The sequence below is a fragment of the Populus nigra genome, chromosome 19, assembly GCF_951802175.1.
Source record: "Populus nigra chromosome 19, ddPopNigr1.1, whole genome shotgun sequence".
In the NCBI taxonomy this organism is placed as follows: domain Eukaryota; kingdom Viridiplantae; phylum Streptophyta; class Magnoliopsida; order Malpighiales; family Salicaceae; genus Populus; species Populus nigra.
The window spans coordinates 12,181,197-12,203,172 of NC_084870.1; the positions used below are offsets into that span (position 1 = coordinate 12,181,197).

At 33.5% G+C, this 21,976-nt stretch overlaps 3 protein-coding genes across 3 annotated transcripts; 1 reads left to right on the forward strand and 2 right to left on the reverse strand.

Moving 5' to 3' along the window:
• Nucleotides 1–166: 166 nt before the first annotated feature.
• Nucleotides 167–2,531, reverse strand: LOC133680516 (probable flavin-containing monooxygenase 1). The gene is made up of 5 exons (XM_062103516.1): nucleotides 1,966–2,531; nucleotides 1,570–1,807; nucleotides 1,312–1,487; nucleotides 880–1,238; nucleotides 167–747 (listed from the first exon to the last, which is right to left on the reverse strand). The coding sequence occupies exons 1-5, from the start codon at nucleotides 2,404–2,406 to the stop codon at nucleotides 405–407; spliced, it is 1,557 nt and encodes a 518-aa protein (XP_061959500.1). The 5' UTR covers nucleotides 2,407–2,531; the 3' UTR covers nucleotides 167–404.
• A 2,179-nt stretch (nucleotides 2,532–4,710) lies between these two features.
• LOC133679134 (cucurbitadienol 11-hydroxylase-like) lies at nucleotides 4,711–7,454 on the reverse strand. Its single transcript, XM_062101641.1, has 9 exons — nucleotides 6,996–7,454; nucleotides 6,570–6,900; nucleotides 6,334–6,483; nucleotides 5,967–6,218; nucleotides 5,795–5,884; nucleotides 5,621–5,699; nucleotides 5,420–5,526; nucleotides 5,202–5,329; nucleotides 4,711–5,104 (listed from the first exon to the last, which is right to left on the reverse strand). The coding sequence occupies exons 1-9, from the start codon at nucleotides 7,193–7,195 to the stop codon at nucleotides 5,005–5,007; spliced, it is 1,437 nt and encodes a 478-aa protein (XP_061957625.1). The 5' UTR covers nucleotides 7,196–7,454; the 3' UTR covers nucleotides 4,711–5,004.
• Nucleotides 7,455–16,383: 8,929 nt separating this feature from the next.
• Nucleotides 16,384–19,633, forward strand: LOC133679614 (zinc finger protein WIP3). The gene is made up of 2 exons (XM_062102265.1): nucleotides 16,384–17,019; nucleotides 18,710–19,633. The coding sequence occupies exons 1-2, from the start codon at nucleotides 16,450–16,452 to the stop codon at nucleotides 19,142–19,144; spliced, it is 1,005 nt and encodes a 334-aa protein (XP_061958249.1). The 5' UTR covers nucleotides 16,384–16,449; the 3' UTR covers nucleotides 19,145–19,633.
• Nucleotides 19,634–21,976: the final 2,343 nt, after the last annotated feature.

The window sequence follows — 21,976 nt, forward strand, 5'->3', positions numbered from 1 at the left end:
GGGATCGGGATCTCAAATATCCAGTCCTATTATTCCTTAGAAATTGAGAGAAAAAAGAGGTTTTAAATGTTGTTCATCCTACAGTAATGATCGGTTTCTACTTAACATAAAAAGACATAAAAGAAAATCAACTTTTGTTGATAGAATAACAGCTTTAAAAATTAGATTGAAAGAAATTATATAGACAACTTTATTTAAAAACAAACTGGTAGACATCTTTTTGGTATAAAAAGATAACATTATTTCAAACAAACTGATAGTCATCTTTTTGATAGGCATCTTTTTTTGGTATTTCAACCAGCACGATTTTTCGTTCATCCTCATAGTTCATATGCAAACTACTGTATAAAATGCTCAAGATACATTGCTGTATCGATTCTGCATGCTAAGGCCTCCCCATGTCTTTAAGGTGAGACATAATCTGCAGGTCCATAAGGCTCAAACAATTCAGCAAAGAATCCCTTCTTTCTCTTTGGGTTCCATCCCATGTCTTTGCACAGTTGATCATTATACCATATATGAAGGGCACCGATGCATGATCTGCGGTAATATCGACCAGAATATTGCTTCCGATATTGGTCCCATTTTTCAGCATCTTTTTCCATCTCCTTTATGCTAGGTAACTTGAATGTGCTATCAAGAAGCTCTGCTATCCACCGGCATCTCATTTCTGATGTGTACAAGTTCGCAACACTTTCTGAGAATCCAATCACTGCTAGCTGTGGAATTCGCGGATGAATGCATTCCCTGAAGAATAAAAACTCCCTAAGAAATTTTGGTCCTTGTACAATTTACACATCATGAAACTTACCGACTTATCCTGTTTTACATGTAAAAAAATTTAGTCCTGAAGAGAGGAAAGGGAAAAACTATAGTAACCTGCAGAGAGGAACTGCTGAATCAGGGGACCCAAGTATGCAATCTTGAAACATTTTGGACTCAAAAATGTCTTTGAGCTTCTTTTCACCTTCAAATCCTGTAGCTAATATGACCAAGTCGGTCTCTAGTGTTGTATCCTCACCTTGAACTTTAATGCCTTCTTTGCAGAAGCTAAAACTGGGAGCTTTCTTCAGTTTGATGCTTCCCTCTTCAACTTTATCATAGAATCCTTGTGGAACTGTTGCAATCAAACAAGAATTAAGTTCTTGAAGAAAACTATGCTTTGGAACCATTCCAAACTTTGCCAAACGGAGCTTCTTCTCGATATCGCTTTCGACGAATTTTGAAAATGCCAATCTCTGTGAATTTATTACAGATAAATCAGTCCAGTAGGACAACAAACTTTATGGTATAAAGCAAAGGGAAATTTACCAGAGGTGCAAGAATTGTTGCCAGCAGACTGAGTAGGAATCCTTCACCAGGCTTATGAACCATGAGCTCCGAGAAGCGGTTGAGATACAAATAAGGTAAGGGCACTCCCCATGGATTGTAATCAGGGATGTTCCAATGTTCAGTCCTGTATAAAACTCTGCAAGGATGTTCAACCCCTGCATATATAAAGATAATAATGACCATAAGATAAAAAATTTCCGTGCCAAATCTCAATAAAACTCGTACTATTTTTGCTACCATTTGCTATAGAGCACTCCATTGCAATATCCATTGCAGATTTTTGGGACCCCACGACAGTAACTCGCTTGCCTCTTACAGAGTCTGTTGCACTTTCATAATCCATGTTGGCATAGTCCATAGAATGTATCACGTCACCATGGAATGCTTCCGGGCCCTTGTCAGGAGGGAATTCAGGAATGTTTGGAACATCACTGAATCGTCCAATGCAAAGGATCACAAAGTCCACTTGGTAAACCTGTGTTTTTGCTAAATATTAATTAGGATCGTAAGGTTTTAGGAAAGAGCATGACTGAATTACAATCACTTGATCAAAACTTGCCGAAACCATGCACTTAGATCATATCCCACGAAAAATATTGATGTAACTATCACTAACATAGTAGATAGGCATACCTCAGTTGAAAGCTGGTTCTTTGTGTCCTGTGCTTCAACTATCCATTTCCCCCTTGAGCTGAAGGGCTCCCCATTTCCACCCCACAAGCTCCATGACTGCATCTCTTCATCGGATGCGCCTTGATACTTGATGCCAAGTACTTTAGTACTGAACTTGATGTGCTTAAGCAAGTCAAAATGATGTGCATATAACTGCAGGTAATCCAAGACTTGATATTGGTTCGGAAAGAGTTCCGTGACTGAATCTGGCCAGGGAAAATCTGAGAACTGATATGCTGGTTTTGGAGTCTGCAGCTTTGTAGTCTCTACTGTATTAATCCATGCTCCTCCAATGCTGTTTCTTGCTTCAAAAACAATTGGATTAAAACCCTTTGAGACTGTGTATCTACAGGCAAGAAGGCCACTAACACCAGCTCCAATAATTGCTACCTGTTTCTCCATTGCTTCTTTTTTTTCCTTTCCTACAGCAGCTAGTCTCTTATGTACTTAAAGATCGATCGCAAGAGAAGTTTCTACATAATCTGCCAACCTTATCTACTTCTACTTTCAACCAATAAACTTGTTTGACTTGTCCATTTTTTTCCCACTCGTATTAGCTTTTTCTCTGTTGACAAGAATGAGTTGATTTGATGCCTTACTTGTTTCACCATATTTTTTTTGTAGTTTTTATTCAATATCTTAAATATTTCATTATTATTCTATTTTAATTAAATTTAGATTTTAACAATTTAATAAATAGCTTTTTCTCTTTTTTGTAGAAGTTGAATGAAAGTGCAATTCTCAATAGGATTACCTCTATGTCGATGGTAAGGAACAAAAACAGATGTAAATCCTAATTAAGAACGTAAGGGTGCTGAGAGATGACAGGGTCTGGTCAAGATTAATACAGCAAAATTAACATGGTAGACTCGTAAATAAGTCGGTTCTTCTAACATCAAATCTTGCTCTCTTAGCTCATAAATATTGTTTAATCTTAATCATTAAGCACCAAATGATATATAATGGAACTCGCATGTTGACTCAAATTCCTGCATATCGAAAGCAATGAAAAATTAGATGGCTGTCTTTCGGTTAGGGGGAAAGTGGAATCATCCAGCAAAGTTATCCAGCGGCTACCCGCAGCTCTTATCGTTATGCTAAAACCTGGCTAGAGATACTGAAGCCATTGATGCGGATCTTGTCTTCCTGTTTACCGACACAGATTTCAGGACCTAGCATACAATGCATTAATATAAAGATAAATGGTATATTAAATGGAATTGCTTAATATAAATATACCGACAGAGATTTCAGGACCTAGCATTGTATGCCTTAATATAAAGATAAATGGTTTATTAAATGGAATTGCTTAATATAAATATACCGACAGAGATTTCAGGACCTAGCATTGTACGCATTAATATAAAGATAAATGGTATATTAAATGGAATTGCTTAATATAAATATACTGTTCCCCATGATATGTACATGTATATCAAAATAAATGGACTTTTAAATTATTAATATCTAATATGTATATTAAATATTATTTTTTCATTGAGTTGGTTGAACTTACCCTCTATTTTTAATATTATTTTAAGTTTTTAGTTTATGTTAACAAGTGAATTTTATGAGTGTTCATGCTTTTTCGATTTTGGTCAATATGTCTTACTTGTTTTGTGAGATTTTTTTTTATAATTTTGATTTGATATCTTACTGCTCTACTATTACCTTTTTGAATTAAATTTGGATTTCAAAAACGTAATAATTATTATGAATTATTGTCTTTGTTTTAATTATTGATAAGAAGTTTTGAACTATCATTTGGTTTTATTAGTTTTAAATAATATAATATTTTAAAAGATTATAAAATGCTGTATATTTTTAAATAATTTGTTCTTTTGATATGTCCGTTCAGAGACTTAGTGTATACAAGATGTCCTTACAACACTGCTCTTGTGTTGCCAGTCATGAACCCGAATTCGGGTCATGACAAAGAAACTTGTTTAATTTATCCATTTTTTTTCACTTATATTATTTTTTGGATTTTTCACCTAAAAGATTTTTAGAAATTTCTTCCCAAAGTAATTAAGAACTCATTACATTAATTATACTATTTTTTTTTCTATTTTTATTGTATCACAACAATGTACATGATTGGCCTCAGGTCCAAAGATGATTTCCTTGTAAAACTTAAAAAAATGTGTAAGAATTTAATTAGTCAGGCGCCCTCGTGTAAGGACAGCCTTGACACCCTTATGTGTTGATCTCAGGAAACTCAAGTCATGCAGCTGTCCTTGATTTTTGATAGCCATAAATGGCTCACTGTGGCATTTAACCATTGATTTGAAGTACATTTCTGGGTCAAAGCTGAAAGGTATTGCTTACAACTGCAGTGACGGACAAAATCTACAGCATCTGATGTCAAAGGTTCTGGCAACGATATAGCCTCGCCCAAGCCAGTGTCTGCACAGGAAATGCCTACTGCGAAAGCTGCACCATATCGTACATGAGGGTTGTAGGATTCCAATAGCAGCGAGACAATTTGAGGAGTATGCAGTTTCGAGGTGCGGTGCGATTTACCACAATTTACAGCTCCAGTGATATTAAAAGCGGAACATAAAAAATGTAAACTGAGGAGAGAACTAGAAAGCTAAAATCCAAAAAATAGCATACTTAGAACAAGGAAAAGAGTAATTATGTTAATCAGACATGAGAAGCAATCAATCAATATCTGTGCTAGAAACTAGAAGCTAAGAAGCAGAGTGCCAAGGGCCAAGGGGCATATACTCGATGCCGGGCCTGAACATTAAAGACTGTATTATTTGAAATGGAACATTAAAGACTGTATCAGGAACCTGGAGAAAAAAAGGAACAACTTAATGTTGAAACATGACAATATAGGAAGGATTGCGTATATATTTTGTTGAACTTGTAAACATCTTGCTTGCATGCAAGGTTAAAACATTTCTCAAAAGATGAGACATAAGATACAAATTTGGTTACATGGAAGATATATATAGTTAACCACTACACTTAATAGTGAAATATAACACATGTCTATGATCGATTGTCCTTTGGTGAGAAACTAATGTGGATGCCATCTCCAAATCCCAGAATAGGATTTCTACCAATGTTTCCTTTCTTGATTATATTCCACCTATCAGAATCCAAATTCAGAAAGCCATTAGCAATCTACATCCAACGTATCTGTACATGAGCAATATATATATATATAAAAGCTAAGACTCAGTTACCTGTATTTGGTGACTAATTTGTGAAGGAAGATTGCCATTAACAATTTAGTGAATTCTGATCCTGCACATTGTCTCCTTCCTCCACCGAAAGGCATCAAGTTCTTAGAAACAGCATATGAATCAAATTCCTACATTTCATTGAACATTAACAAATGTAAGTCTAACGAATAATAATTTGGATCTTGCACTTGAATTTGTTTCGTTGTGGAATTTCGTACCTTCCACCTCCAGGGGTTGAACTCAAGTGGATCCTTGAATGTAGTAGGATTTAAATGAAGGGCAGAATTTACAACCATGATAACCCAACCAGCAGGAATTGTATAACCTGAAATACAATCCCCATTTCATAAAAAACTTGATCATAACGTTACGCAATTAGAAATTAAGAAGAGATTAAATGTCACTAAGAACATATTTACCTTTCACTTGTATATCCTGCAATGATCTTCGTAGCAAACCAGGGGCGACGTTTCCCAGCCTAAGTGTTTCATTGATAACCTTGATTTCACAGAAAATTAATCAAGTTTTATAAGATTATTGCAATAAATCAGATTCACTTAAAAGAAAAAAAATAATGAGATTACAGAACAGACCTGAAGTGTAAAGGTCATGGAATTATACTCAGCCCATGTTAGTGGGGAATCCAGATTTTCCCTCCTTTTCAGAACTGCTTCATGCTCAACCTGATAAAAGTTAATCAGAAATGTCTGGTTAAATTTATTAAGTTAACTAGTAGGTTTGTTAATACGAATTGCATAGACTTACTGTCAAATCCTCTAGTACCGAAGGATGATCTCCAATTAACTTCAGGGCTAGTGTCAGTGCTGCTGAAATCGACTCAAAGCTGGCGAATAAGATTCCAAAGATCAGATTGACAATAAAATCCTCAGTCAAGAACTTCTCTTTATCCATGTCAGCTATGACTTGATCAAGAAAATCTCCTCGCCGCGATTCGGCTGGTGAATTCATCCTTTCCTTCAGTGTATTCCTCAATATATTCAGCGTGCTATCTTTGTCCTGTACAATGAATGTTAAGATATAAAAATTGATTGATCCTTCGATTTGGAAAAAAAAAAAGTTTAAAGGTGATGGTACCTTTTATTTTATTTTATTTTAATTACCTTTTAATTACCTTTAAACATTTGTGGTATGTTGTGCCAGGGATATTCAAGGGCAAACACATGAAAGCGTCTATGACCTTGGTGAACTTTTCGCTTATCTTGTCCGATGAGTTTTCTGCATCATAGCTAAAAAGTTGTTTGGCGGTAAAGTCACAAACCATCTGCAGTGGCAGGAAATTATCAAACAGCATGAAAAATGAATTTGTTAGAAGTGATCAGTGTCTAATATCAGTGAGCTTGGATTTACAATTGAAACAGCTGGTTTGACATCGATCGATCCGATGCTTGACCACATTTGCAAGGACTTGCTAACAATGTTTTCAACTTGAGGAAGCAGCCTTTCCTTAAGGCTCTCAGAACCAAAATGAGTCAGAGTCAGGCTTCTTGCATATTTGTGAATGATACCGAAAGCATTAGTCCTAGATTCACCACTTTGTGCGAAAAGCTTAGAAAACGAGTCCAAATACCACATCTCAACCAACTTCCCTTCATTTTGAAAGATGTAATTGTTGATTTCAGGATCAGCAGACACCACAGCAGGTCGTCCAAGGATGTTTGTGCGAAAAATCGGTCCGAACCTGAAAAAAGGGAAATAGTATATAGCAAGTAATTTTGAGCAATGTTTTACTTGAAGGAAAGAACTAATAAGACGGTTGAATGCTACTGTTCTTACCTTTGAATTCTTTTCTTGATGAAAGGGTGAAGGTCAAGAGAATAACTTGGAATAATCAATTCAAGAGTCTCCCCAATGATTGGCAACCCCATGGAACCTGGAGGCAGAACTCCATTACATGTTGGGTTCCTCCATCTGTTAATCCAGTGAGTGTAGTATACAGAAAACACAGCTAGAGCACACAACACAATTGTCCACATTTTTAACTAGTTTCACTGCCAAATACAAAAAAACGAGGACTTTGGAGAAGTCACAGAGGATGGGTACAGATTTATAAAGACAGAATTGCTAGAATAGGCCAAATGCCAATTGCATAAAAATTATCGGTGCCAAGTAATTCTATTGCTGCACAGGGACTAACCATTGGCTTAAAGTAGTGACAACCTGAGGAATCTTGAATAAAGACACTGCAAGGTAGCTGGTGATATGTTCAAGGAGTAGAAATGTACTGTAAGTCCATGTTTTTTGAAGTTCTTGCTAAAAGAACAACAACAAAAGATAAAAGATAAATTTTTTATATTATCCTTGTTTTGTACTCACTATATGTTGAAGAACAATGAAAGGCGATAGATTACTTTAGTCCGGTCCAATTCTCTATGTTGTTGGCAGGAATTTTCAGACTAATTTGGAGATAGGATTCTTTTGGAGCTACCATTTCTCTGGAGATTCTGACAACGGATTTCAATTTAAATTCTCTAAAATGGGGCATTGCCAGGGGGCTGGCTAAGTGCTGAAACAAAGAAACGAATCAAAACCTAGCCTGGCCCAAGTCCCTAAATATTTTTGTTTCTTTATTATTATGCCTCATCCAGACCCAAATATATATTCTTAATTTTTTCTAATTACTTTTTTCAGTTTTAATAATAATTAAAAAATCAGGCTTGTGTTCGGCATAGACTTGGATTGCCTTGTTCACCAGTACCTGAGCCTGAAAGTCAGGCCTGAAGCTCGTCTTGGGCTTGAACCCAGTCAGGCCTGAAGCTCATCTTGGGCTGAAACTGATACATATTCAGTCTTAAGAAAGATTAGAAATGCATCATTCTGATAATTTAGTTCCCATAAATCATGATGATATTGCAAGGCTGCCCCACGCCCCCACTCCATAAAAACCAAATCATGATGATAATCCTCAAACCAAAAATCTATCAAATCCGATCCATTCATATTTTCTTCAATTTCCCATCAAAACAACACTTCTTGGATCGCAAAGAGATTGTTTCAAGCAGACTTGCACTGCGTAGGTGAAGACAATTCAAGGCTTCTTCACGTCATATGAAAAGCCTCTCCCACCAGTCATGGGTATAATAACCCTAACCCAAAAAAGAAAGAAAGGAGAGAGGGAGCGGCAAGTGGCAACTTAGTCAAGTCAAGGTTTACCCATTGCCGTTTTTTACAAGTTAGAAACAAAGTCTTTCCTACTGGTAGTTAAAAGATTAATCAAAAAGGTAATGATGGAGATTTAGAACAGCTTAATTACGCGTTAAAAACAGTCGACCATCCATTAACTGTTAGATTTCAAACAATCAATAGTTTAAGCCAAAGAACTATTGAGACACAGAAAAGAAGAGAGAGAAAAGGGGGGCTTGCTACGACACCTAAAGCCTTTCCACAGTTTAATTCTCCAGGTTGAACTGAACTCAGAGTTTGGTACACTTCCACTTGGAAACTCAAGGTCGTCACTCCGTCGAACTGCCATTAATTTTGAAACAGAGATGAAGAAATTGAAATCAAGTCAACTGGGCAACCAAAATCTTGGTTTTGTTGTTAATCTAGTAGCTAGACCAAACAAATGCAGGATTCCCTAGAGCAAAGTGTCATTAAAACTTCGATGTCAAATTGATATGGTTAGTATGCTCACCATTGCTGAGAACAAAACTGTCCTAACCCCTTCTGATGAATCACACTAATGGTATAATCTAGCGGTAAGTGGGATGAGTGGTCTTATTAGGAGATATGGTCCATTTTCCATTATTCTCATATTATCAATCATTTAAATCTCTCGTTTGTATCAAATTTATACATGTTAGTTAGTTGGGTTGGAAAAAAGATAAAAAAAAAATGCTTCAACAACTAAGAAATGGTTTGATATTGTGGTTCAATTGTTATTTTTAAAAATTTTAAATTTTTTGAAAAAAACTTCAAATTAAGTTTTTAGTATTTTCTTATCATTTTAATATATTGTACTGGTGTAAAAAATAAATAAATAATGTTATTTTAACATATTTTAAGTAAATTCTTTTAAAAATAGTTTAAATGAATGTTTAATTATAGTTACATGCGGTGATATATATGAGTTTATTGCTTATTTTATATAAAAAATTAAGATATGAAATGAATAAATATCTATATGTAGTGACAAGAAATTATATATTTAATAACAATAATCATACATATATACCATCGAAGTTGTAAGTGGAGTAATGAGAGGATTTTCTTCTGATCCATCAAGCCATGTGTTTGATTCTTATCCTTGTAAAGTCCCTCTCTTTTTTATGCGATATTTAGGGATGAGAATGTTATGTGCGTGAGTTTTAACATTATCCAAGTATTATTTATTATTTAACATGAAATCAAATTATATATAAATATCCAAGAGGTAATAATAACCTTTAAGAAAGGGGAAGGCTCTAAATGAAAATCGTAGTTTGAGTTGTGAATGGGTTTAATTCGAGTTGGTCAACAAGTCAACCCCTTCGAGTCAAGTCTACAACATGGTGGACAAGTGCTCAGAGGAATGTAGACTGATGCTTTCTGATTCAACACACCTGTGATTCTCCAACCTTGAAACCATTTTTACATGGAAATAAATTGAGTATATATATTATAAATGTGATTTACACACGGTATACGTTTATCATGGTCTAATTAAGTTGTATGGTTGACGCAGGACTTGGCAACGATGAAAATTTGTGTTTACTTTGATACAAGAAGCTCAATTGAGGACTTCTAGATGGAAGAAATGATGATAATTAAAGAAAAATAATTAAGTTCAAATTTGCTAATTGATTACATTGCCCTCGATCTTATCCTTTCCATTAATATTCCACTTTTTAAAGTCCTCTTTGCTTCTTGTATAATTGATAAATTCATTATATCCCTTCATTTACAGGATGAAAATTGTTCTTAAATTATTATAATATAATAGCAATCATGGTGTCTCGTTTAATTTTTTAATTTTTAAAAGTGCGTGGATTATTTTTTTTCAATTGGTATAAGAATTCTAAGTTAAATCTTTCTAACACAATTTAAAATCTAAATTTGCAGATAGGCAATGCCGTATAGCTTAAACTATTTTGTATACATGTGACATGCTCTAGGAAAAAAATCTTAAATGCAAAGAATGTCAAAGAACCATTTGTTAGAGAATAATATAAATCATATCCTAGAATCTCATCTAACAGTTTAATCTATTGAGTTGAGATGGTTCTTTAACATGATATCAGAGCCTTGATGACCAAGCAGTCACGAGTTTGAATTTTACTATCCCAATTTATTTGATAAAAAATTAAGCACAAGGTAATGTAGGCCTGTGCAAATTAATTTCAAGCCCAAAGGGCTTTCACTTGAGGAGATGTGTTAGAGAATAATATAAATCAAATCCTAGGACCTCACCTAACAGCTTAAGCTATTGGGTTGAGATGGTTCTTTGACAAAGAAAACGTTCAAATCTTAAAGGATTATTTATTATTATTATTAAACTTGAAAATAAACCGTATTGTTCTTTTATCTCTGGCAAAATACGATCAACTGCTTCAAATACAGTATCAGGAAGTACTTCTTGTGGAACCTCAATACCCACGGGCTTATTAGCTAAATGACAATTCGCGCATACAATACAATTAGTTGCTTCGTGCGGATTTTCATAACCCTGTTATGCAAAAATAGAATATGCATTTGAAATGTATGCCCCAGTTATTATATATATCATGAGTGATACGAAAATAGAGTGAGTAATCTCTTTGGGTTGAGATGGTTCTTTGACAAAAAAAAAAAAACATTCAGATCTTAAAGGATTGTTTATTATTATTATTAAACTTGAAAATACAGTTGTTTGGAGAAAAAAATTCAATCAAGATAAAATTTATTATTAATATATTTTTTATTGATGTTAACAAACGCATGATTTTTAACTAGAAATATTGTTTCTGTTAAAAAAACAAGCATTTTATGATTATTAAAGTAATTTTAAAAAATATCAAAATAGTATACCCGTATTTCATGTGTGATTGAAATCTAAAAATATCATAAATATGATAAAACCATGTTAAAAATATATATAAAAAGATTTGAAAAAGCATTTGAATTATATTTCCATGAACAATTTATTATTTATATTACTATTTTTATGTCAAAAAAAAATTAATTATTAAAATTTATAATAGTATTTAAGTATCATGTTAAAACAAAAAGGATTGCCTATGAAGTATATATGAACTCATCTCCATGGCCGCATCTCTTAACACATGAATTTTTTTTCCTTCCAAAAGGCGATCACACCATATCCATGAGTTGCCCACGAATTCTGATTGCCTCCTGCTACCATCTTAAAAGGGTTGTGGGATCGATGAACACCGTGCGTGTAACTCCTCTTACGTACTACAAATACTATTATAATGGTATTAGAAGCCAGTCATCATATCTAGAAATTAAATACAAGCAGTGGTTTCTGGGTTGGATTTGCATTAAAAAAAAAATTAAACTTCACATGTAGAGAGATCGGAATTAATTTGGAAGCTTTATGCCTATCTTTGAAATAACATAGTTTACAGTTATATGATGAGGAAGAGTTTTACAGAAATTTTGGAAGACTTCTATCACGTCCATTAATTCTCACATTGCTTGTGGAGATCTTCGTTTTTCAGTACAGAGCAAAAAAGACAATTCAAAGCATATTCATCAAGGTAAAAACAACAGTTTAAAACTTTTCTGACCATGCTCTAATCTCTACCATGCATGGATAATATCAAATGTACGGCCTTCTCTGAACCTGGTAGCTAGGATGTCTAGCAATGGCTAATTATATTTGTCCGCAATTAGTCAACTAATCTACTCTCTATGTTTCTCATGAATGTTAACATTCTGAGACTTCCACGAGAACAATAATGTACAAAAACTAGATGTGCATGGTTTGCTTCATGTGCAAGAAAGGGTCGCATGAAAATTAAATATCAAATTTCTTTCTCATATTCATGAATTTTGCGACCTTCAACAGACATCTTATGTGGGGGGTGACTTCAAATTCTCTTTGATTAAAGAGAAAAGATCACCCACGTCCTCTTTATTACAGCGACGATATGATTAATATGAAGCCCTTGACAAAAAAAAAGGTTTCCCATAATAAAGTCACAATCCTTAAAAAGTTGTCTCTTAGAGACTACGTACCTAGTATCTTCACGGGAGAGTTGTTTTGCAACTTGCCGTGGAAATGAAAGAGGTGTTCAGGTAAAGTAATATTCACTGGCTAAGCTCCTCTTAAATATATTTCCGATCTAAACATCAAAATCCAAGAAATAGTTTGAATTAGTGAGCCTAGAGACACTAGCAATTGATAGGCATAAACGGCACAAGGTCATCAAAAAAGGTCTTTCCGGTGGATAAGATTTGGATTTTCATGAGGTCTCAGATTCATTCGAATTGACCTATATGGTCCTTTTTCCTTTCTTTTCTTTTTCTTTTTCTTTTTTGATGTTTTATGGGCAATGCTTTTGCATGAATGAAGGGGTATAATTAAGCTATGTGTACATGCTTGAAACGGTGGATGGAAAGGAGATGGTGTGCAAGAGAAAGAGAATCATAGCTGGTGCACGTAATATACATAAAGAAAAGGTTAAAAGGAAAGGAGGACATTGTTCTTATCTCCTGAAAATCCGGCTCATGATATCTTGCTTGTCGGCTACATTTCAACATTCAAGTTAACCTATAGTTATCAAAAAAAAAAAAAAAAAAACTTTCAAGTTATTTTAACTTCCTCAATTAAAGTAGAGCTAGCATGTTGTTGTTTGCATAATTCTGGAGTGGGGTCTCCTAAATTATGCTGAGATGTTCATTGCTCTTAACGAGCATTTGCAGGTTACAAAGGGAACGCTTTTTTCATACCTTTTATTTTAAAATAATACATATTCACTCAAAAATTATCATAAAAATAATATATTTTATATCTTAATCTCTCTAATCAGATAGGTTTTTGTCCTGTATATTCTAGGGCCACACACAACCTTAATGATTTAGCATGATGGGTAAACAGGCTTGCTCTATCTAAATTTTAAAAGTCATAGAATCTGAGATGGGCTACTTAAATTTCAATGAAATATATATACTCGCACACACATATTTGACCTACTTATTGTTATGACCGTAACACGGTCATGATGCAGTAATACATGATACAAAAAATAGTATTAATAATATTAAAAAATTATATAAATTATATCGAGATTTTACCTAATTAATAACTTAAACTATTAAGTTTATATATTCTTTAATCTATATCTTTAACCTATAGCAAGTTTAGACGAGATTTGTTTTCATCTATATATAGTTTTAGTCTTCGCCTAACGTGTTAAGGTCATCTTTTAACGCGGCTTGAGAATCAAGAGAAATAAGGTGGAGGTCGCTGTTCTTAAGAGCACTTCAATTCACATTAATTCGATTCTTCCATTTGAATCAAATATTGTGAGCTATAATATATATATATATATATATATATATATATATATGGATCCTAGAAATGGGTCGGTTTCTCTTCAGCTCATGATTCAACGTTCGGATTACTGTTAAGAGTTAATTATGACTGAGGTACGTATGGCATTGATTCATCTTATAATATTTCAACAAAACGAATTAATTAGACATGCAGCCGATATTGAAATTTAAATTGTGGGCAAGTTTCTTGCGTCAATTATTACCCTTTGAACCTTAGTTAAAACTTCATTATGCATATGTTGAACATTTACGTTCTTTCTGTGTCTTTAATTTTGTTCGTCAATATTCTATTATGTTCAAATGATCCATTTCTAAAGAAAAAACAATAATAGGCATCGTTTAGTGTTTCTTTTCTCATTTTCTATGTTCTTTGATGTTTGTGTTCTTCTTTAAACTTATTTCCAAATTTTAGTTCTTTTGATCGCTTACTCTACTCTCTATGGCCATGACCTTCAATTTCTAATGATAATTACTAATTACTTTTCATTTTCTTCTTTAGAGAATTGCATGTACTCTCTCAAAATTTACTTTTAAGCTATCATGTTAGATCTTAAAATATAATTTATGTTATTTGTTAATAACTTTGTTGTTTGATTTTATCAATTATTTAGCAAATACTAAAATTAATTGAAAGGAAAAAAATGAATGTTATGGATTTCAATTTAATTTTTCACCTTATATTAGTTGTTTTCATCATCAACACTAGCTTAATTAATTTTGACTAATTTTTATTAGTTGGAGCCCATGCAAAGCTTAATCCGATTTAAAATGAAGAATGTAATTTTTGTTTTAATTCAACAATAAAAATATATATTAAGTTTCATATTTTATATATCAATTAAAAAATGAATAATTTTAAAAGAAGGCAAATTAATTGAAGGTTTCCGAAAAGACTAGATGAGAATTGGAGCCCTCGATCAAATGTTTTTATAGTATATGTGTGTGGGGGTGGGTGGGTGGGTGGGGTACGTGGGTGTATATAATTTGCGTTTGAAAGCTAGTTAACCAATTTTCTGGTCATATATATATATATATATATATATATATATAGCAAGACTCTAGTAAACCAATAACAATTTTAAATTCGAGAGTACATCTCTATTAAAGTAATGATACTTTTCACCTCGCCATCTCAGTAAGGAGGTTAGAAACTCAAGGTATTGTGACTCTATTTATTACATTTGGTCAAACCAAACCCTTAACTTTAAATATGATCAAACTAACCCTTCTACCCTACCCGAGGTAATAAAGCCCCCTCATCCAAATCAATCAATAATTAAGTGGTTAATTGAGTGTTCTGTCTAACTTAATTGAACAAAGGATTTCAAATTATACTTAATAGGAATTTCAAAATACTAATCTCATCTATAATCTGATAGCCCTGTACTCTCGTGTAATTTTACTTTGTTAAAAAATAACATAAATCATATTATAGAATCTCACGTAACAGCTTAAATTATTGGGTTGAGATGGTTCTTTGACATGGTATCAGAGTCTTGATAACTAAGCGGTCACGAGTTCAAATCTTATCTTCTCTATTTATTTGATAAAAATTAAACATAAGGTAATGTGAGCATGTGCAAGTTTCAAGTTTAAAAAGGATGTGTTAGAAAATAATATAAATCACATCCTGAAACCTCACTTAACATATTAAACTATTGGGTTGAGATGATTTTTTAACCTAGAGATTTATATATAGAGGCCATTTCTCCTAAAAAAAAAAAGTAGGTGCAATTAATTTATAAATTCAGAATGAAGTTAATTAATTTTACTAATTAAGGTTCCATGTCTATCAAAATACAAATGTTATGTATGCTGGTAGTGGAAGAAAATGAAAAGTTCTTTGACGGACTGGTAATTTTGCATCCCCTTCATCATAGTCTTTTCTTTTTCTCCAAAAGAAAAAATAAAATATGTGTGTAGCAATTAATTTGATATAAATATTGATGTAGGTTGAATGATGAAAAGATGACTTTTTTTCGCTGTTTAGATTGGGATTTAACTGAATACCTCATTGAGCTCGTTAATTTAGGACTAATCTGCTCATAAAATATTATGATAAGGAAGTTAAACTGCACTGAGCATAGATTAAGGATTTAATATCATTCCTCCTAGTTACCTGATTAGTTTTTATATCATTTTCCTTTTCTTTTAGGTATTGACCCAATCCTCTCTCCGGCTCCTTTATCCTTCCATCTTATTGAGATTAATTGTGCACTCCAACCTCAATTTATTTTGTGAAAAAACGTGTGCATGCGCGTATATGGGTCGAATTCCACGATCCTTTCCTAATAAAAAATTTATAGAAGAAATCTAGCGTATTTGTTTATTTATTAGAGAATGTATATATATTGGGTTTTTTTTATTAATCCATCCTAATAATTCTCTTTATTTTAAGCATGAGCAAAATATTTCATCTAAAACATTAAAGGGAAAGACTATATATATATATATCCAATCCTACAGCTCTGCATATATAGTTTGAAACTATTATAGGATTCTCTTTTATTAGTGAGTCTCAATTTTTGCAAGTCATTTTCTCTAACCCCACCACTAATCTCTCTCTCTCTCAATCTCTCAAAGCAAACAAACTTGGGGCAAAGGTTGACAAGAAAGAAAGGGAAAATAAAGACAAAACAAACAATGTATCTTTGAAAACACCAGCCATATACATGAAGTGCAAAAGCTAGCTTTCCCACATAAAGTGTGGATATAAACCATCTCGGAAGAGAATTCGAGGAATACCCACAAGATGGGTTTACGGAGCTACCATGTAGAGGACAACAATCTTTGCTTTCAAGCTCCAAATTTCATTGAATGGCTCAAGCCATCTTCGACCTCTCCTTCTCCTTCTTCTTCTTCTTCTTCTTCTTCTCTTTCTTCTGTAAGTACTCAACAAGTTCAGCTCACAAATCCCATGAGCATACTGAAACTTGCAAGCTTTTTCCCACCTCAACAGCAAGAATCAACGAAAGAGACAATTCAATGCTTGCCTCTTCTAAACAGGTTAACAGAGAAGAAGACATTAAAAGAGGAAGAAGATATGGAAATGCAAGAGAGTACTGTTGGAGTTAAAGAAGAGAAGATAGAGAAGGTCACAGTGGCTTTGCACATTGGATTGCCTAACAGTGGAGATTCTGGAGTTGAGACTGGGGTTTTTGACATTAAGGAAGAAATATCCATGAAGAAAAACTTTCAAGGATATTCTTTCAACTCAGAGAGTAGGTTTTGGATCCCAACTCCTGCACAGATCCTAGTCGGGCCCATGCAATTTTCTTGCTCTATATGCAGCAAGACCTTCAATAGGTACAATAACATGCAGGTTAGTAAATTAGTTCTCAGTAACTCTCTTTCTAATCTTGTATATTATGTACCAATCAATCTTCTCTTTGGCGGCCCATGAAGGATTCAAGCAAAGATTAGTAACAAACAATAATTTTAGTTATTTTTTCTGGACTATACGCATGCATTCTTTTTTCCTTTTCTTTTTTTCCATGATCACTCTGCACATAATTTGGAATCACACATGAGTTCTATGATTAATTTCTTCAACTTTGTTTTTTTTTTTGTTCTAACAGGACAAAATCTTGGTAATTGGTGTTTCTATCATACCTCCCCAGTTTCATATTGTTTTCATAGGTTTATGCATGTATCTAGCTTGAATTGATCAATTCAGTTTATTTAAGCTTTACTTTCTTGCCATGGGAAAAAAATTATGGGGAAAGTAGTTCTAAATTATTGTACTTTTTGGAGGGACAGGCAACTAACTAACACAAATTATCTGTGGAAAAAATAGGGAAAGCTTGATACTTAAATCAAGGATTATTTGGACCTAATTATGGTTAAAAAAGGCATGATAAATAAACACAAATGCCTCGGAATAAAAAATGAGGCGGTGCAAGAATACTTAGGAATTAGGATCATATGAGACTTTTTTTTTCCGGTAAAGAGAGCTTTTCTTTGAGGAATAAATCTTAACATTAGTGAGTTGATGATGTAAGTGATCCTATACCAAACAAGTCATTTGATCTACTGAAATAGGACATTAGAAATTTCGGCCAAATAGTCCAAATTTCATAGGAGAGAAGCTTCATGTTTTCAAACAACCTCAAGGACATACTTTGGTGCCTTGGTATTAAATACTCATATATATATATATATATGTTAATTGGACTCTGACCTGATCAGTCTTATATCCCCGCATCCATTATTAACTGGGAGAAAATCTAATAATATGGAATTAGTTAAGGTGGCTTCTTTGTTCTTTGTTTTTTTTTTTTTTTAATCTCAAAAAGGATCCATTAAGCACCAAGCAATTAGCTTGGAGAAAAGGTACGTAGATCAGTTAAGGCATACGTAGATCAGTTAAGGCAGCATAGGATGCCAGCTCAAACAAGAAGAACATATAAAAATAGATCAAAGGATAGCAGAGATTTCCTTTTCTTTTTCTTTTTTCTTAATTAAAGCTTCTAGCTAATTGGATCATCCTTATACTTCTATCCTTAAAACTTGGCATTTGATCATCTTTGCTGTTTTCTTGATAATTAAGAGAGATTATTATAAAGGAGCAAATGAAGCATTTATGTGCCCCCCTTCACCTAAGCAAAGATTTCTTCTATGATTGCATCCTCTTTGGGTGGAAAGATAAAAGAAAGTTATTTGAGGTAAGTGGAAATTTGGTAGACTTTATAAAAAGATGGGACGAGAAGTTGAAAAATGATTAGAGGGCAAGATAAACTATACAAGCATGCAGTTGTAAAATTGTCTAAAGATATATAAAGAGGAGGTGGGGATGAAGGTTACGACTTTGGATACTCTTCCTTTAATTATGATTCTTAACCTTTAATTAATTAAAGATTAATGATTCACAACTTTTGGCTAGAAGAACAGAAATGAGTAATGACTTAATTTTTACTCGTGCAAGATTTAATCAATGCAAGTTAAGAGAAAACTAGGCAGTATTATAGCAAGATTGTATCGAGTAGCAGTTACTTTATTTTTCTTGTGTGCAGATGCATATGTGGGGGCATGGGTCCGAATTTAGAAAGGGACCAGACTCACTTAAAGGAACACAACCAGCAGCAATGCTGAGGCTACCATGCTATTGCTGTGCACAGGGGTGCAAGAACAACATCAACCATCCAAGAGCTAAACCATTGAAGGACTTCAGGACCCTTCAAACCCATTACAAAAGAAAGCATGGTGCCAAGCCATTTATGTGTCGAAAATGCAGCAAAGCATTTGCCGTTAAGGGGGATTGGAGAACCCATGAAAAGAATTGTGGTAAGTTATGGTATTGCACTTGTGGTTCTGATTTCAAGCACAAAAGATCACTCAAGGATCACATTAGGTCTTTTGGCCAAGGCCATTCTCCTCACCCATCTCTTGAAGGTTTTGAAGATGAGAAGGAATGCATCACCGGATCCGAAGATGAATTTGCTCATTAGGGTGCGAAAAAAAAAACACTGGAGGCTTTTTTTCGTTTTTCTGCTTGATTTGGTGTTTAAGAAATTGTTAGCCCTAGCTAGCTACTAGGCTTATCTAAGCTTGTGCTCAGTAACAAAAAATTCTCAAGAACATGCATGAGGCACACAAGGGAGCGGTTTGCTACAGAGCACTTGCTGGGCGATGAGCATTAATAACTTTAGACAATTTGCAATGTAATAAATGGATTGCCTCAAGTGGTGAAGTGGATGAATTTTCGTCTCTTGGAGATCACACAAATTAAGTTGCTATGGTGAAGCCTCTGTTGGCATCACTCTAATGGAGAAAATTTGTCGACTTCATTGCTGGCCTGGCTATATTGTAATCTTAATCTGAACATGGGTTCACTCATTTGGGCAAATGAGAGGGCATCGGAGTCATCTTTGTTGATTTTATTGTTGTTTGTCTTCTTGCTACGTTGTATATGGTTAATCTAATCTGCATTGAGTTTCTCTGCTGGTTATGTCATCTTAATTATATCTCTAATTCCTAGTCTTAGAGAATATAATTAAAGAGAAATATGTCTTTAATAATCAGAATATTTTAAATTAATTAAAGCCAACTAGTGATCTACCACTACTCAACAATATATAGTATTAAAGAGCATGATTGGTTGCAATCTTTTAGATTATCAATCGCTAATTGGCTGTATGGATCAACCGGTGAAAATTAAATGGCAGCTAAGCTAGACTGTTCAAAAAACTACCATTCTTACCAAATTTTAAATATATTTTGAGAAAAATTATATAGCGGTGGTCCATGTCGCTAGCATACGTCACGTTTGAGACCGATACACGTCGAGCTGTATATTCTGTGGTGTACGTGACGCTATTTTCAAAGCCAAGACATAAACAAGTTTGTAAGAGTCCAACCCGGAGGCCACAACAAGTCATTCAACAACCGAGCATAACATCAACTAGAGAATGATTAGGCATTAATTAAGCTTGAAAGGTGAACTCTGTAGACTTTATGCATATGCATATGCATATAATCGATCCCAGGAATGGAAAAGGAAAGAAAAACAACCCACGAAAAGGGTTTGGGTTTGCTTAAATGTGTGAATATAAGATATCCACCATGACTTTTTACAGAGAAGACATAAGAGTATGATGATCACGACACACAAACACACAGGGAGTTTAAAGATAGTTCCTTTTGAGGCAGCTAGCTAGGCTTGACCAACTAAAAAGTTGAAGGGGAAAATGTGAGAGGGCCGTGCTTTGAAATTTTTTTGAAGATAAGGATCTCCCACTACGTTTTGTCGGGGGGAAAGAGAGATTCAATGGTGATGAGAAAACTACTCTTTACCGTCATTGATTTTAGCTTGAAATCGGCTAATTAATCCCCCTTAATTCCTCAACCACCTGCATATAAATATAAATATTATTAAATTCATCAAGACTTAATTGATTCACTCATGATTTAATAGTCTAGTTTAAGTTAAGATTTTTTTATTAAAAAAAAACATAAATATTAACCTAGATAAATTCACCATCAACTTTCAATTCGATGAAAATTTAATTTGATTTTTAAAAAAATATGATTTTAAAAAAATCAATTCATTTTAATTTTATTTTTTTGAGGATTATAACATACCATTTTAATTTATTCAAATTGATTTTGACAGTTGAGTTGCATAGAGGTTGTCTTTTTCGCAACAAAGAGTTACTTATTAATTTGTTGTGTTACGATCTGAGCGGTTAATTACTAATTCTCGATCGATGAAGCGACGAGATTAATTTGAACTAAAGATTTTGCCCATTTTTGTATTTGAATTCTATGAATTGATAAAGAATATACTGTTTCTGTTTTGTTGCTTCATGCTTGATCAGCTTTAACATATATATATATATATATATATATATATATATATATATATATATAAAAGACCCGTTTCTTGTCTCTTTAGTACATGCATGTTGATCTAGGTGTTACTATGTCGGTGTGGATATAGCTTTCAGCCATTTTCCTACATATTAATTGATAATATTTGAAAATTAATGTATGATGATAATTAATCAATCAATGCCTAGGAACAAACATAATTATATTAACTTAAAATTAACTATTAACTTAAATTATAAATAAATAAATCCAGTCACGCAAGTGCACTGTATGCTTGTGAAACAAGATAGTAACATACATGTCCAGCCAAATTAAGAACTATTTAATTCAATAAATAAAATTAGCTTTGAATTAGTGAACTTTAGTTTTTGTTTATAGGAATATTGTATAACGGCCTTTCTTTAGTCAGCTTTTACGAGCTGAACACCTTCACAAAAGCGATAGTATGTCAATACATACAACGTTACAAATTAATAATATCATTTGGTCTAAGAAAGAATTAATTAATAAACCACCTGCCTCGACTTCGTTTGAATTCATTTATCTATAATAATTATACAAATAAACATGAATTTTTTAAATAAAAAAATACAATAATTCAACTAAAGCATTGAAAATAGAAATTTTAATATTTAATTTAACTTCTTTTTTTTCATTTAAAGTCAATTAGCAGTGGTTGTATTAACTTGAAAGGCCCACGTTGAGCAACAAAAAGGTCCTGAAAAGAATCCATGTCTGCTGATTAAGAAACCTAACTCGTGATTAGGACTGGCTTGTATTTGATAATTAGCTTGGACCAAGCCATATAGGCCCCAATTGGAAACGCCCACGACATGGCCTCTCTCTTCAGCTTGGCATGGAGCGATGCTGAGGCCCTTTTCTTCTTCTTCTTCTTCTTCTTCTTCTTTTTTCTTATAACCTCTTTCCATGTGCTTTTGTAGAGAATATTA

What these genes read in the sequence shown, in the direction of transcription:
- LOC133679134 (XM_062101641.1), bottom strand. Translation starts at nt 7,195, where the DNA reads ATGTGGACAATTGTGTTGTGTGCTCTAGCTGTGTTTTCTGTATACTAC. An exon ending in ATCAAGAAAAGAATTCAAAG is followed by an intron (nt 6,901 to 6,995) that starts GTAAGAACAGTA and finishes CCCTTTTTTCAG; the next exon opens with GTTCGGACCGATTTTTCGCA. An exon ending in TCAACCCCTGGAGGTGGAAG is followed by an intron (nt 5,330 to 5,419) that starts GTACGAAATTCC and finishes AATGAAATGTAG; the next exon opens with GAATTTGATTCATATGCTGT.
- LOC133679614 (XM_062102265.1), top strand. Translation starts at nt 16,450, where the DNA reads ATGGGTTTACGGAGCTACCATGTAGAGGACAACAATCTTTGCTTTCAA. An exon ending in ATAGGTACAATAACATGCAG is followed by an intron (nt 17,020 to 18,709) that starts GTTAGTAAATTA and finishes TCTTGTGTGCAG; the next exon opens with ATGCATATGTGGGGGCATGG.
- LOC133680516 (XM_062103516.1), bottom strand. Translation starts at nt 2,406, where the DNA reads ATGGAGAAACAGGTAGCAATTATTGGAGCTGGTGTTAGTGGCCTTCTT. An exon ending in CAACAATTCTTGCACCTCTG is followed by an intron (nt 1,239 to 1,311) that starts GTAAATTTCCCT and finishes ATAAATTCACAG; the next exon opens with AGATTGGCATTTTCAAAATT. An exon ending in TCAGCAGTTCCTCTCTGCAG is followed by an intron (nt 748 to 879) that starts GTTACTATAGTT and finishes TTTATTCTTCAG; the next exon opens with GGAATGCATTCATCCGCGAA.